We start from the raw sequence: 17,142 nt of genomic DNA on the forward strand, positions 1-17,142 counted from the left end.
CTCTCTCACCCCCTTACAATTTGATTTTGTGTGTGTTGTGTGTTTGTGTGTGTGGTGTGTGTGTGTTTGTATTCCTATGTACTGCAGTATAATGGGGTTACGGAACTGTGCAGTAGGGCTTTTCTGTTGAGCAAAGTAACCTGAGATTCTTAATCTGAATTGCTGTTCAGCTGTACAAGTGTACACTCTGGATAGGAGCATCTGCTTAAAGCGTAAATACAAATGTACATGCATACAGGAAGATACTTCAAATTTTAAAGTCAGCCTTTCTTCCCTGTATTTTAGGAAAGCTCTATGTAGTGTGATCATAAGTACTGTTTTCCGTTGCTTAAATGTAGAGGTTTATGTTATACTGAATGTGAACATGGTGTTTACATTTGCATTAACATCAACTGCATGAAGACAGCCTTAATTTCAGCATGTGATATTTATTCATAGAGGCAGGCGACTGTAAGTACTGGCTGTTAAAGAAAAATTGAAAGTTTTGTGAATAAGCTGTCATGTTTGGCAGCTGTACCAATGTGTGGCATTGCTGTTATATAGCTCCTTGCAAATGGCTGTATCAGCCCTGCCCTCATATTCTGAAGTGCTCTTCTGCAACTCCCTTTCACTATTCAGAATAGAAGTGAGTGGGCTGGAAGGAATATAGTTGACTGTAATCTAATGAGTGCATTTAATGAATTCAATATCCACCTAAGTCCGTTTGTGTGGACAGCACTGAAATGTTCAGTGAAATGGTGCCTAGTCTGTTTGTTGAACCTAGGACATCTGAGGATTATAATGCGTGTTTATGTGCAGTTTATGTGTTAACATAATGCATGTATATGTAGTTTAATGGGACCATGTGATATGTATATTGTATTCTGCTATGATCATTAATTGTATAAGTTTTGAGAATATATTTTCAAAGTACACCTGAAAAAATAATATTTCTGTCTGCTGTAGACAGATTCTATAAATCCAGTTTTCCAAGATTCCACGTTTAGCCCTGGTTTCTAAAAGAAGAAACCTTCAGTTGCTTGATTATAGGGTACTTAATGCATGCTGGCTAGACTTTGGATGGATGTGGAACCGGAATTATTCTAACGTGCCTCGATTAAATAACTTCAGGACTTTCTTGGACATTGTCGCAACATAAACGTATCTTTAGATCTTCATTTATAACCCTTCTGACTTCTTTCACTGCTCTTATTTTGTTACTGCTACTCCCTGTAGTTCATTGATTGGAGGCCAATCCTGCTGATAAGTGTTGCCTTGAAAAGGGATGCCCCTGCTTAAAACTTAATGCACAACAGCAAGGAGATGCAATATTGATGCACGGTTAGCGTGCAATGGAAAAGGTCCCCATGAGTTTCTCCGCACGCGTCTCCTGCTGGAAATAGCAGCGGGCGTCTTTTGTGGACCGGGCACTCGGGTTTCTCCAGCCAGCGAGGTGTGGTGGAGAACTGCGTGTCAGACCGCACTGTGAATAGAACCCTTTACAAAAGAACCCAAAGCGCCGGAACAGATGGTGTTAGCGATGTCCCCTTATCGCAAGGAGCAGAGAAAGAGATGTGGCTATAGCACGCTGCTCGTGGTTAGGCTGCGCCGGCCTCGCGGTGGGGTGGGCAGAGGAGTGGGGGGAGGGGAGGCGGTTCTGGGGCGCACTGCGAGGCGTCAGTTTAAGTCGCTCTAGCCTACAAACACAGCATGTCACCTGACATGAACAAGAGTGTTCGTGTGTACCGTCCTGCCACTGGTTTGCAATAGATGTTGCCCCAACTGTTTGTCTATAAGGCCACTGCTTTTAAGTCTTGCTCAAAATGTAGTTCAAGCATGCACTTATGTCTTTTAAAAAGGCTCACTGCAACCTTTGGATAGGTTTGCTACAAAGCAGCGTTCAGCCGTCCTGCACCCCTTAATGTGGCATTTGCTCAGATTGGGGCCCTTCTGACCCTCATAGTCACCGCAGCGAGTTTCATTTCCCCGGCTGACGTCAGCAGAGGCCTTCAGCGCGGTGTCCCGTTGCCGTAGTGAGCGTACAGAGCCGTGGCGGCGCTAGCGAGTCCTCGCCGCTCTCTTTGTGCCGCCGGGCCGGGCCTCATTGTTGTGGCGAACCCGCGCGGTGACCCCGCTGTCCCCATTGGCTGCTCGCCCGCAGTCAGTTCCCATGCCGGGCGGCCTGTAGACCCCCCGCGGGCCGTTTGTGAGGGCGGCCGCGCGGCGCGGCGCGCTAAGAGCCGCAGGGTTTGATTTCTCCGCCGCCGTTCAATTAATTAAAATTGATTGCTGTTTAACGAGGCTGTTTCGTCGGGGCCGCCTGGCGCAAACGGAGGCCACGGCGTGTAATTGGGGTTCAGTCGCAGCTGGGCGCTGGACGTGTAGGGAGGGTCACCGTGCGTTTCAGTGCCCCCGCTGCACTAAAGCTCTTTATGCGTTTGTGGTCTCTTTTACTGGATGCAGGTCTGTGAAACAATAGGAGCAACACTGGGCCCGGCACTTTAACTCTCATGAGGTCAGCGTAGTCGCTGAACTGTACGACTTGACCAATCTACACAAGCTGATGCAGTTCTTCCAGTAAAGGGGTATTGATCGCAGTTATGTACACTGCATTGATTAAAGCAGCACAGAATCAATGCTGCCTTAAATAAATAGAATATAATACTGCAATGTATTGAAATGAATTTGTTATATTTACAAAATTAGCAAAGTTAGTACACTTCAAAATATATGGGCAAATACAGAAATTATTGCCTTCAGATATTGCTACAAAATATATTTATCATTATATTTTCCAAAAAGGCCACATATTCAGAGTATATTGCAGTGTATTGCAGTAATTGACTGGCGGTGTGTGTGGTGGAAGGACAGTCAGCAGATCCTAACACAGCTGCCAGGCTGAGTGGCAGGGAACTGCAGGGTGGGAGGAGAGATGAGCTCAGCACAGGCCCCGCCCCCCTAATGGGAAGTGACAGGGTGGGAAGGGGAAGGCGGGGCCTCTGCGCAGTCCCTGCGTTAGAGTGAGCTTGTCCGCATGGGGAGCTGTGCAGCGGCGCATGTGTCCTTGAACCTTCTGTTGAGTGCCATTCTCTCTTACTGTCAAGAGCCCACCGACTCGTTCACCCCCCCCAAAGCCCCCCCCCCCCCCAGACCACACGTAGGATCCACACGTCACGTAATAGCAGATGTGCTTAACTGTGACACAATCCAGGGTGAAATTAAACTAAATCACATTTATGTATTATTCTCCAATATTGTTAAGTGGGAAAAAAACAAGTCAATTTAAATTTTCAATTTCAAAGTCAATTTATTGAATATTCTTGTTATCTCTTTCTCACTGCAACATCCCACGTTCTTGCTGAAAGAGCAGTTGTGTAAGAACCACAAGGGACAGTGCGTGACCATGCCTATGTATACAGTATATACACAGTAATAACTACTGTGGACCATTTGTAAGCATTAGCACACATACCAGGCTCACATTTCATCTAGGCACATCCTCAATGCACACAGATACACATGCACACACACACACACACACACACACACACATACACGTAGACTCCCCTCACCCCCTTCCCATGCACACCACATGGGGATCCGCCACAGCTGTGTCCCACACATGGCGTCTGCTGCGGGGGACCAGGTTGAGAAGTAGGCCACGGAATGGGGCTCAGCCACACCGCTGTGAGGCCTCGTCACCACGGGGGGGTACTGACATTAGGGCCTTCAGCTGCCTTCGCTAAGCCCTGGCACACCCCTCTGGCCAATTTGCCAGATCGGAGGCGCCGGATCCATATGGTAATATGTGGGTGTGTCACAGACAAAGCCGCTGACCTTAATCCAATTAGCTCTTAACGTGTGCTGTTGTTTCTCCTGCCTGTGCCGGGTGGATTTTGAGGGGGGAGTACGGTTGGTGGGGGACGAGGCGTACAAGCTTAAGTGGCTTGTGCATTGCAGAGTCATTCATGGCCTCAGAAGGAGGTTCCTAATATAGAAATAAAGCTGGTGGTTGCTGATTGATTACCATGCCTTTGGCCCTACTTTGCTGAAATCAGTTATGCGTAAAGTGCATGTGTTTTGGCTCTGACTAAAGGAGCGCTTTCCCTACACCCCACATCTGACTTCACCACTGTGCCTCTGCGTGTCTGCAGGTGAAGGACGAGAAGAAGATCCAGGAGGTGATCGACCTGACGGACTACGAGCGCTCGGAGGAGCTGCGCAAGTCCAAGAGCCGCAGCAAGAAGAACCACAGCAAGTTCACCCTGCTGCGCTCCAGACAGCCGGGGAACACGGTGAGTGCAGCGGCCCAGAGGCAGCGCTCCGGGAGCGGGCAGGCTGGCGAAGCTCAGGGCGTCGCTGGTCCTCTGCGGCTCCCACTTAGCTAGGCCGTCAGTAGGGAACTGGAGAGCTCGGAGAAGATGGGAGAGCGTGGGGCACTGAGTCAGCCCGGTGTCTGTTAGCGATCGGGGGAGTCACTGCCCAGGCTGCGCGCCATTGGCTACAGCTAAGCGCTAGGTAAACTCCCCTGACCCAGCTGAGCCATTATCCTGTCCTGAGTAATTAAATCTGATTCTGCTAATCGCCTTTCGCCGCCCCAGACAGGAGACGCGGTGTGCGATCACGGGAACACTGCATCCCAGACGCGCACCCCGCTCGCACGCTGACATGCAAAACATCCGCTAACGTGCACATTCTCCCAAATGCACATCCTCTCTTACTCACTTAATTACATTTGTGACTTCAAAATAAATGAATTTTTCCACACAGTCAAATACTGAATTCAACAATCCTGAAATATTTCGCAGGGATAACACAATGCCCTTCTGTAATTTTATTACAGCAAAGCTGGAGAGGAGCATTCTCTCCTCTTTAACCCAAAAATGAGTGTCACCAGCATGCGAATGGAAAGTTGGAATTCCCTACCATCCCTGCTGTCAATTCACATGTTGTAGTTGTAGTCTCTGTAGATCATGGCAGACTTGGTGATAAAGTGGTTCATGCTGGTCCATGTCTTTGAGAGGAGAAACGGTGAAATTAGCTGAGCTATGTGTTGGTGTTGGTGCTTTTATTTCATGGATGTTAGTGCTGAAGAGCCTCATGGAGGCCTGGAATTTTTACATGCTGAAGTCCTGGTATATTTGCATTTAAAAGTAAAAAGACTCATTTGCTCATATATCGGCTGTAGAAGGAGGCCTTTCCTTGTCATTGCTGCAAGCTAAAATATATATAAAGGAGAATACATTTCAAAATATGAATCATTATGATATTAATGACCAAAACAAAGCACACTATCAGAAAGACAATAACATCAGTCGGAAGCAATTACAGTATCTGTATGCAGACTTCCCACTGAGAGAGCAGTCATTGTTCCTTAAAACAGTGGTGTAGTTTCATGTGTGAGAGCAGTGTTTACACCATGGAGGATTGCAGCCCGTTTCCTTCAAAGAGAATTATAAAAAATAAAAAGAAATCTCCAGTGGTGAAAGCAGAGTTGGGTTTGTGCGGGGTGGGGTAGGAAGCGAGGCCTGCTTGGCGAGGGAGCAGCGTGTTTTCGAAGGACAGGGAAGCCTTTAGTCTGAGCAATCTGCTGGAGCTCTGTGTGGAAGCGGGCGGGTAATCCTCGGCCTCAGGCTGTGTGGGCCTGAAGGGAATCCACCGCTCCCTCCTCCCTGCCGCCGGTAATGCTGGCCGCCCCCCCAACAGCTGCACACTCAGAGCGAAACACCAGCAGAATCCACTCCCAGCCTGACCCCTCCAGCACCAGACGTTCTGAATTAGAATTATTATGCTTAAGGTAGACCCCGAAATTTTACTGCCCTTTCAGGATCGTAAGAAAACGAACAAAACAGTTTGGCTTTTGAAACTGAAACATTTTTTTTTTTAATGTGAGAACACGGTTGTTAGCAGTTTATTACTCTCAGTGTTATTTTTAAAAATGCTTTATTTCTTTATGCAAAATTGTAAAGCCTGTGGTAAAGAGTTTTTTTCCCCTGTATGTTCTATATGTTAATAATGCCATTTTGACAAACAGCTGCGAGTTATTGTTGAACTGACTGTTTACTCTGACATCATGCACATTTGTCTGCCAGAGAGAGAATTTGAATGAACACATCCCTGGTTATGCCACTGTTTTGGATGGTGTTTCTGTTGCCATAGTTTGCTCCACTCACTGAACCAGTTTGAGCTCTTTACAGAAGACACGTTTCAGAGCAATTTTCCTGGAATTCTTCCACATGCTGCATATCCCAAGAAAGGATAAATATTCACATGTTCAGGGGCACCAAAACACTTCATAGGAGCAGGACAGTTAATCTTATATTTAAAAAACATTTTTTTCAAATAAATGAATAAAATCATATTTCAACAGCAGGCCAAAAAGGGGCATAATGAAATGAGCTGGTGAGAGAAACTCATAATTGAGGGATTTCCTCACCCGTAAGCCTTCTGTAAGTTTAGTAAGCGTGTCATTTTCAGCAGAAGGCTGTAGTTTGTGGAAACTGGCAAGCCTTTGGCTCCACCCCAGTACAGCGCTCCTGAGGTCTGCGGGAAGCCATGTTGAACAGCCTCTGCCTCCAACACGGAAAGCATCTCTTGTCCGTGTGTGTTTACACCAGCGTCATTCGTTCAGAAGCCAGCATCTGGCTACGGTCAGTCCGCAAAGGAGACCAGCGGATCCCTGATGAAGATGAGACATGTCTCCCAGAGGTGTCTCTCATCCTGGCAGGGTGTACCCTTTCAGTGCCATCGAGTGCCGTGAGCTGCCAAGCGGTGGCTGAGATAGCCTGGCTGTGGAGCTGAAGGCTGTCTGTGTCCAAAACCCAGCGTGTGCCCTCTCCCCACGGCCTTATTACCACCAGACCAGAGAGCCGAGACAAGCCAGCTGTGCCATTTTCATTTCCCAGTAAAATTAATATCTGATGCGAGGGATTTTTTATTTCGCAAGGGACTTCCCTTACCAGAATGAACCTGAAATCACCTGACCGTGTGGAAAGGAGTGCATAGAGCAGCATTTACAGCCCTGCTGACAGTCCACTTTTCTTTTTCCCTCTGTTCCTGTTTTTTTTCTTCCAGTTTCTCAGTGGTTTGTTAATAATATAACCTCAAACCATGTTGCCAGAGCAATTAACAACAGTGAAATGGTAAATGGACTGCATTTATATAGCGCTTTTATCCAAAGCGCTTTACAATTGATGCCTCTCATTCGCCAGAGCAGTTAGGGGTTTAGGTAGGTGTCTGTCAAGACACTTGACATGCCCAGGCGGGATTGAACGGAACCTCGACTGCCAGACAATCGGTCTTACCTCCTGAGCTATGTCGCACCCTGAACAACACACTAAAGGAAAAAGAGCACAGTAATATCGTGATTGCAAGAATAAGATAAGTGCCCTAATGAACAATATGAAAGCCTAATTATCCACCATTGATGCATCCTAGATCCCCCCCCCCCCCCCCCCAGACCATGACAGACTGCCACAATGGGTGTGTCTCCTAATGGGACTGGTCATTTTTCACTGCCTGGTGGTTACCAAAATTTGGAAGTGGCATGATCGTGTTTTTAAAGATTCTGTTTTTGTGTGTGTGAATTTCCTACTGTGTTGGAAGATCCTGTCCTGTCTCTGAGTGGTAATATGATCTGTTTTCTCACGAGGGCCACGATTGTCCGTTTTATCGACAGCAGCCCCCAGGTTTCTGTTTTTCAGCAGGGTTTGTTTTTGCTTCATATCAGCGGCACTGTACAGATGTGCCTGCTTCCTTTTAGGGCATGATAAGAGCTGTGGTTTGTTCTCTCCCTCTCTCTGTCTCTCCCTTTGTCTCACCCTCTCCCCCTCTCCCCTTCTTCTCCCAGGTCCCAAATCTGGTTTTCCTGGCTGTCAGCCCGGAGGAGAAGGAGTCCTGGATTAATGCCCTGAACGGGGCCATCACCAGAGCTAAGAACAGCATCCTGGATGAGGTACGGCCTCTCGCTCCGCGTCTTCCCTGAGAATACCTCCCCGATGAATTCGGGCTCCTGATTAAACCAACGAGGGCGGTGAAACGGTCATTAGTGGTGGATCACATGGCTCGCGCACCGATCCCGTCTTAAGCAGATTTCCTGACGCTCGCTCCGCACCAGCGTCCTGCACGCGTGCAGACGCGAGCGCGCAATTAATTACTTTCACTCCGAGAGCAGCCAGACGTGATATCATCTGCGCATCTTTGAGGCCGAGCCATTTCTTCAATGACAGACCTCTAAATTTCATTCCTCACCGACATCCCCTTAATGAAAAATGGGCAGAGGTGACTCAGCCGCCGGGTCTGTGTGTGAATGACGGGAAGGTGATTCAGAAAAGGTACGCGTGCGGGAGGAAGGAGAAGTGAATTACAGCGTCTGTTTGCTCTTCCTGTAATGAAACGGCGGGCCGGGCCCGGCGTCCGGCCTCGGCGGGAACGTCAGCTGTGGGAGGTCACGGATGACTCAGCTCAGCTGCCCCCATCCAGTCGCATTATTATCCCAGATGCCCCGGCGTGGGAGTGGGCTTCCCGCTAGACAGGAGAAAGCAGGAAGTCAGCTGACGGACAGCATGTGAACCGACTCTTCTTTGATGAATATCGATTTCCGCTTTGGTTTGGGTTCCTTCAGTATTCCAGTAGATAACATCAAAGGCTTAAGGGTTGTGTCTCACTTCCACTTGGCTTCTGGGAATGTAGAATAGCACCTATGTGCTCTGTTTGAAGTTCACAATGATCGATTTCACAGCCATTAAAACAATTAGCTGTGAGAGAATTGGTATTACAAACAATTATTTATAAACTATCAAATATTGACTCTGGTGGCATCCATAGGTTAAAAAATATATATTCTAGGCGTTCATCAGATTTACTGATTAGGTTTATTATCATGAAGTCACTGAGTTGTGAGAAGTTACTGTGTGGGTAATCATGGTGGTGGCATGGTAATGCAGTGAGTAGCATTGTCGCCTCACAGCACGAAAGTTCCTAATTAGAATTCCGGCTGAGGGCCGTTCTGTGTGGGGTTTGCATGTTCTCCCCGTGTTCGGTTGGGTTTCCTCCAGGTATTCAGGTTTTTCCCCACAGTCCAAAGACATGCAGGTTAGTTAATTGGAGAGCTAAATTTTCCTTGGGTTTGGAGCGTGTGAGTAAATGGTGTGTGAGCCCTGAAATCTGAAATGGATTGTAGACCTGTCCAGGGTGTATTCCTGCCTTTTCCCCACTGTATGCTGGGATAGGCTCCAGCCCCCCCCCCCCCCCAAACAAAAATAATGTTTTTAGTAAGGTTCTGGGTTTCATTTATGATGCCAGCAGTACATGACCTAAATATTTAGAACCACCATGGCCACCATGCAGAAATTTGGTTTCCTATTGTAATCATTTCATCTTAGCTGAATATGCCTCAGGCAATCTTTGTGGACTGTGAACATCATGATTACAGAACAACATTTGAAATGATTATAGACAGTCGCGTTTGAATTGCAATTCAATAACTGCAGAGAAGCAACGCGATAACATACATTTGAAACTCAACAATATTCTGTGTAACTGTAAAGCTCAATTGAGATTCTAGAGAGGCACAAAATGTAAATTACTCCTAATTATTATTATTATGACATGTCTATGTGGTAAATCAAGAATCTTTGTGCCACTCTTTCAGAATGCATGGTGTTATTAAACATTTTGAATATCGGCAGTGCAGAGTACAAAATCATGACCGTGAATGTGGATCCATTGCAGAAGTATATTATATATGTCACACATGGGCGTGGGACATTTGGGAAACAAAAATGCTAAATGATATCTGCAGAAATTCATCCCATCAACAGAGCAACGGGACCAGCTGCCATGATAAAATCCCCTTTGGATTATTTCCGACCCGAGAAATTAATTTTGTTTGGAAACAAATGAAATGCTGTAAAACTTTGTGGAATGAGTGCCATTCATTTTAATGGGCCCTTTCCTCTTCATTGCCTGACCACTTAAGAAGTGCAAAGCCACACTTTTTCATCTAACAGCAAAATGAACACCATAATTCTAGGCTCAAGCCACTTGGGGCTAAGGCTGCTGTACCTATATTGGCTTTCTGTAAAACGTTTCTGTCATAGGCCAAGCTATGAACTTGATAGACCTGTAGAAATAGCCACAGAAATAGCCATTAGTGGAAATGCCTGCGGTTATCACAGATAACTCATTGGAAGAAAATATGGAAGGTAGCAGGAGGCATTACAGTATATGGGAGAGATTTAGTGATGTTGGCACCTTCAAGGCCTTACAGTGAGCAAGCAAGTAGGCTGGCAGTCTGAGCCTGTAGCATGAGGCTTTAGGCCTGTGGTAACCAGCCCCGTTTCTGGAGATCTACCATCCTGTAGGTTTTCATTTCAACCCTAATTTGGCACACCTGATTACTAATTAGCCGCTCAATAAGATCTGTTGAATGAGGTGTGCTATGTTAGGGTTGGAGTGAAAACCTACGCTAGATCTCCAGGAACAGGACTAGTTACTTCTGCTTTCGGCACAAGCTCACTCAAGCTTTTAGCCTGACCTAGCTGCCTGACTGTGCAAAAGCGGATATAGATTACCGCAGTATGCTATCTATTTGCCTGCCAGATGCTTTGTCCTGGGGCCATACAAATCACTTACATCCACCAAACAGATGAGTATTTACACGGTGAATTCGCGTTAATTAGATTACTCAAGGGTACCGAGTCAACGCACCATCTAGAAAATCATAGCTGCAGCCTAGTGCTTACAAGGCTATTTCTTGCCACTGTGCCACACTGCTGCCATATGTATGCATGTATCTGTGGCTTATCTAGGGAACATTTGGTAATTGTATTGTCAGAACATTGGCCCCAAGCAAACAACAACAGCTAAAGACTGAAATTGTTTGTCTGTGGGAGCTTGTGCAAAATTCTGAGTGTGTCCGAGCACATCACATGTCCCAGGTCGATGATCCGATGGAACATCTGGTCAATTACCATCCCACGCTCCCCTGGGCTAGCATGGAAATACCGTCCCTTCCTTCACCCTCCACTGTTCTCTCCCTCACCATTTCCATTTTCCTCCCTCTAGGTTACAGTGGAAGAGGAGAGCCTCCTGGCCCATCCCACGCGTGATCGTGCCAAGATCCCACACACACGCCGTCTGCCCACCCGTGGGCATCTCATGGCAGTGGTACGTGGTGCCTCCGTCTGTGGATCAGATGCATTAGAGGCTGGTCCATTAAAGTCAATTCATTTTACCTTAATGCTTCCAGGTTTCCAAGCAGAGTTCTGGTAACTTTTGTAAGGATAGCGTAATATAATTAGAGTGAATGGATCCTGTGTGATTATGGGTAGATCAGGTTTCCATTCAGCAGATGAGAGACAGGCTGGAATAGAGGAATGAGGATTGCTGTGAAAGTGCGTCTGAAATGTGCTGCTTTGTCCGCAGGCGTCCACCTCCACTTCTGACGGCATGCTGACACTGGACCTCATCCAAGAGGAGGACGCCGCCTCCCCGGAGGAGCAGGACACCTGCGACAAGAGCTTCCGGGTCGACCTGGACAAGCCGGTGGCGCAGCTCCCCTTGGGCGCCCAGCGCTCCGATTTGGAAGGCGCCAAGTCCCCGGCGTCCTGCGAGCCGGCGGGGAAGGCGGGGAGCCTCCCCTGCAAGAGCGAGACGTCCCGGGACCGGCAGCACCCGGAGGGCCAGGCCCGCACCCCGCAGCCCGGCAAGAGGCTGAGCGGCGCGGAGAAGAGCCGCTGCGCCTCCATGGAGGAGATCCTCTCCCACTCGGACACGCGGGCCGCCAAGCGGGCCTTCCCCGCCTCCCCGTCGGCCCCGGCGCAGCCCATCGGCCAGCTGCAGGACCTCATCTCCCGCAAGCTGGAGAGGACTCAGGAGCTGCTCACCGAGGTGCGCCAGCGGGACCCCAAGGGACCGGACGCCGAGGGTCCCCGGGCTGAGGCCGAGAGGCTGCTGCAGGAGGCCGCCTCCACCTGGGGCCAGGCCCAGGAGGTGCTGGAGGAGGTGAAGGGGCTGCGGGCGCTGTACCGGCAGCTGGACTCCGCCCCCGCTGCGCCCCTCACGCCGTCGCAGAGCTGCAAGCCCAAGAGCCCCCAGCAGACTCAGTACAGGAAGAGCATGATGTGATGCAGGGTCGGACTAAGTGAGACAGGAAGCCGCCACCGAACCCTCGTAAAAAGGCGACGGCGACGACCGCGAAACAAAACGAACTACGGGCATGTGGGAATATGTCTGGATTTCCTTTTTTTAATGTCTTTCTTTTCACTCTATGCTGTGACAAAAAATGCACAAATTTAGTTCCCTTGATTGCTGATCTCCACTTTGTGATTTAGCGCCTTCTGTGCGTGTACGCTTTCTGTTCAGGGGAATTGGGAGCAGGGTGAGACTCTCGTCAGGTTTCCTGACACACCAGATTCAGTTGTCAAAGTAGTCTGGGTGCGGCGCTCCGTAGCGCTGCTCTGTCTGTACCAGGGACAGCGAGTCTGAGGCAGTCAAGGCATCGGGCGGGCGCCGCGGTACCGCCTAGCGCCCCGTGTACGTCCTGTCACGCTGCATCGCAGGCCCCCAGAGACAGCGGGTGAGGGGCTGAGCGCTGTGCCTCTGGGCTGTGGATGAGGCTGGCGCAGAAGGAAGCGCTGTGCGAGCCAGACGCAGGAGCCGCGGGGACGGCCCGTCTCCTGGCTGGCCCGCCGGAATGTGAATGTTTTCCTTTCATGTTTCGTAACGCACTGGAAATGTTCCATAACCGCACTGCTGCGAGTTCCCAGGGCTCCAAATCAATACACGCCGCCGAGCTGTTTCAATAATGCCATTCGCTAAAATAACTGCCGGATGCCTGTCACCAAATTTGTTCGAGCTGACCTAAGTCCCATCCCTGGGCCACAGTTTAAATTAAACACACATGGGCGATGTCACACAGTAAATACAGTAGTCAAAACACAGATATCAAAAGGAAAGATCAGGGCAACGTCAGTATCTCGGCAGTATCTGCATTTGACACCATCAGGCTTTGTTGTTTTGTGTTAATTAAATTTTAGCTTTTGTTTTGCAAGATGAACAAAAAGAGTGATAGCATGCAATGCCAGTGTGCTGTCTCCTACAGCAATCAGCCTTGTGTAGATATTTTTTTAATCTGGGGCCACACGCAGTTTTGGTTTTAAAATGAAGGTAATGGAGGCAGCAGTGAGGTTCAAATGGAGAGCTCGTGCAGTACTTGCAGGAATGAAACCACTGAATATAAAGTTAAGCAAATAGTAATAATGAACTGGATCTGTGCTTTTAGGTCTGAGGGGTTTATGCAGTTGCACTATGAGGAACACTGTAAAACAAGAACACTTGACACTGGTGTGCAGAAAGTGCAGATGCATGGAACTTGTTTTCCTGGCAAGGAATACTTGAATACTTGTGGGGCTTAACTTTAAGACAATCTAGCCAGCAACCCAGGGACTGTATATTACAGCGTTTTGCATCTCACTCTCATTTCTAATGAAAATGGAATACAAAATGTAAAAACTGCCTTAGAATACCTTCAGGTAGGATCTGTATGCTGTATCTTACACCTATGAACACTGTTTACTGTTCTGAATAGGAACAATAAATTGTAAATGCAGTGTTATATTAGATGTTTGAATATGGGCCCTGACATGCATGTGCTGGGAATCAGAATATGATTGGCTGAAAGTGATGTCAGTGCTTGGCTGTTCATCTTCTCTGGCTGGTTTATGCCCTGTTTTATATTGGAAGTTTGCCTCTGCAGTTTTGCTTACCAGTGAATGGTCACTTTCAGCTGTGGAGTGGGAAACAGCTCAGCAGAGTGGGTCAGACATGGCAGACAAACCAAAGGGTATTTCTTGCCAGCATGCCTCTCCTTGTTTTACAGTTGGTAACTTTGAAATGTGTTTGCACAGTAGTACTGGGGGTCATGACTCATTCTGTTCTGTCACTCAGACTTTACTAAAACAGTGTTATTTTTGTGTATTTTTTATTGTAAAAAGTGCTTTTTTGAAGGAAGAAGAAATCTATGCTATTAAAAACAAAAGGCAGGGGTCGTGGACTCAAAAGGTGTCTGCTTTGAGAGTTAGAAGCATTCTAATCACTGTTTGTGTGGGAGCTCAGCTCTGACTGGTGTAGCTCAGCAATGCAAATTAATCAGTGTGGTCAAGCTATGCACATAATGGCTGATAAATTAACGTTACTTATTTGAATTGAAGGGAATTAAGCATCATTATTTTTAGTAAATATCAGGTTTAAAAAAACATAATTGGTCATGCAAATATTTTAAATCTGTAAACATCTCTTTAAACACACCCTCTTTGGTCATGACTTTGCCTTGAAGAACCGGATTAGTAAGCAAAGGCTTTGTCAAAGCAAAGCCTGCATGCAGTGAAAATATGGAAATAGTGAAAAATATCTTTAAATTGTTTTGGACCACAATTGGAATTGAAAATAATATTTTTCCAAAATGGGCAAAATTTAGTCTGTTTTTTATTCCCAGCTGTCTGCTGGAATGTGTGGGGAATTACATAGAGGCTCTGGGTCAGCTTGCACTGTTATCAGCCTGTCTGATTCTGTCAGAAGGAACTCTCACACTCATTTTTGCTTGCACGTCTGTGAGAAACTCGTACGGACACATTTCACTGTCTGTCTTGCTAAAAGAGAACTGGAAATAAACTTTCATTAAAATGAAATCACCTGGGTAGGAGGATGTGGTTATTATTTTTGAATGCTGTTCAGAAAACTTGACGGTATCAGCTATTATAGAATCATTACTACAGGCTTCATGAATTTTTAAATTTTTTTTGTGTGTTTGCTGAACATGGAGATCAGGTGGGCAGCTAAAGATGTACTGCATTGTTTAAGAATATGGGGACAGTCACAAGCCTCTGAATCATGGCTTTTTTATTCCTCTGTCAGTCTTTGCAACCGTATTAGTCACTGCCACTAGTACATACATAACACCCATGCATATTGCTTAGAGTCAATATATGCGTACAGTGCAAGTTGGCTGAAAACAGATGTTTCCATTTGATGGGTATTGCTACAAAAGGGCTAAGCTTTCCACACAAATATTAAAACTAAGTAGGCCATATTACAATGTTTACTTTATTAGTATTATTGTTTTCTTCTGGTCGGATGTAGCCTGTTGGACAAAGCACTGGCAATCGCGAGGGTAAATTCTTTGGTTTGTTTTTTCCTGCTTATCATACGTTTTATGTTTCCAGAGAAGTTTGACTAATCTTAATTTTAACAAAGACTAATTATTATTTGTTGATTTGTTTTCTGGTATGTGTGGATTACCTACAGTGATGTGTACATCAGTCTCCTGTTTGTTATTTTTGACTGACGGATTAGCGATATTGTGCTTCACTTCAGGCTATGTCAATGTGAACTTGGGTGATTTTACTTTAAGGGGTATGACCGCAGTGAAACAGGGTGCAGAAGCCAGTTAGCCACAAGATTTAAAAAGAAAGGCTGCCATTGCAATTTTGTCTGTCAGTTGTGGGTTCAGCATTACTGCTCTACTTGAGCTCCTGTACAAACACTTCTGTTGCTGCCAGCTTCATGACACAAGTCATTGAGTGGCATTAAAATATAAATGGCTAATTTTTTCATTTCCTGTCAGTACAAATTCAGTTATGGAACTTCAGAAGTAGGAAGTGAGCTGAGAAGAGCAACTGAACTAGACTTAGTGTAATGGCAACCTTGATAGCATACCAGAGTTATGCCAAAGATTACTGGGCAATTCAAGGTAGGTATGTATGTCATCCAGCAAATGATTAAAGATAATTCATAATTTAATGGATGAGTAGACAAGCTGTCTCTTCGGTTGTCACGTGTCTTGCACTTGGTGTGGATGGTCTGACTTCAGCCAGAATAACCTTCAGATGCAACAGCCACCTTTTCTATTCGTCGGCCAATCAGTCGACCACTGAGCACGGCACCTCAAATAGAGGAGGTTAGCATTAGCTGAAAACGTTCCCTGTATTAGGTTCCAGAAACAGGCTTATTTATCCCAGAAATATGGCAGATAGTGTGAATGTTTCTGTTGCTGGACTTAATTGAAATGTTTCAACCATACAATGCTGATGAAATGTTAAATGGATGTGCTGTGTGAATGCTTATTGTGGTGAAGCCATTAACAAAACAGTAAAGCCATTCACTTTACAGCAAGTAAAGACGTGAGACAGAGTGGAATGCAATTACAGGACATATAAATTGTTTATCAAGCATACTGTGTGACTAAGGTAGAGTTACATATTGTTTGTAATGTACATTCATTTGAAGAAATAATGTTTTCATTAGGATTTAATCATTTGATATGACTGTTTGTGGTTCTTACACCATGGCTACTACATCTCCACATATTAGTTATTAGTGAATTTTAAGAGATCACTTCCTGTTTAACTTCCCAAAAAATATTTCTGCCATTTTGGAACCGATTGGTCTGAAGGTTGTTTTGGTTGAAGTCTTCTACTGAACTTATTCTAAAGCAAAAAGTCTTCCTTTGATGTCTGAAGAGTATTTACATACATTTCATTTTCATTTTACATTGCTTTTCCTCTGTGGCTTAGAGGGGAATTTTATTAACACGTTTTTCATGTACCAAATGGTAGTTACTTTAGCCTTAAAATGGAGTTTGGGTTTGTACAAGGGCTTCGAATCTGTATAGCAAAGGCAAAGGATTGTCACCCACATTCATACATGGTACAGATGCTTGTTTCAGAATGGTGCAACAGAAACTACACCATAATGAGTGAATTGATTTCTTTAGTTGACTGAAGATATTCAGCGTTCTCTGGCTGAAATTGGTTAAGCCTTGAGATTTCAGGGTTTAATGTGAATAAACGTGCTATAAAATGAAAAGATTTCACTTTTGATTCTTCTGTCTGGAGTCCTGACTTTTGTTTGATTAGTTCACATCATTTAAGGGGAAAACATCTTCTCTGTTCAGTGTTAACATTAAATGAATAAATCTGTCAAACAAGCACATAGTGAAAATATTATAATCATTTGTTCATTTTCATTCAGTGTTCATAGATCTTTTTCTCATTGCACATATTCTTGGGCTTCATACCCAATAACAAATCAGGAAGGTCATCACTCTGCTTCAAAAGAGCTCTGATATTCATATGCTCAAAATGCATTCACACAATTACAAAA

At 45.9% G+C, this 17,142-nt stretch overlaps 1 protein-coding gene across 1 annotated transcript in view; it reads left to right on the forward strand.

The window, feature by feature from the left end:
- Positions 1–16,845, forward strand: part of plekho1b (pleckstrin homology domain containing, family O member 1b) — a 33,137-nt gene extending 16,292 nt beyond the window's left edge. Inside the window, exons 3-6 of the mRNA XM_064352324.1 lie at positions 4,134–4,274; positions 7,829–7,933; positions 11,047–11,148; positions 11,407–16,845. Coding sequence (XP_064208394.1) covers positions 4,134–4,274; positions 7,829–7,933; positions 11,047–11,148; positions 11,407–12,108 — 1,050 coding nt within the window. The 3' untranslated portion in view covers positions 12,109–16,845. The remainder of the gene's footprint in view (positions 1–4,133; positions 4,275–7,828; positions 7,934–11,046; positions 11,149–11,406) is intronic.
- Positions 16,846–17,142: the final 297 nt, after the last annotated feature.

Source organism: Anguilla rostrata, chromosome 1, assembly GCF_018555375.3.
Source record: "Anguilla rostrata isolate EN2019 chromosome 1, ASM1855537v3, whole genome shotgun sequence".
Taxonomy (NCBI): Eukaryota; Metazoa; Chordata; class Actinopteri; order Anguilliformes; family Anguillidae; genus Anguilla; species Anguilla rostrata.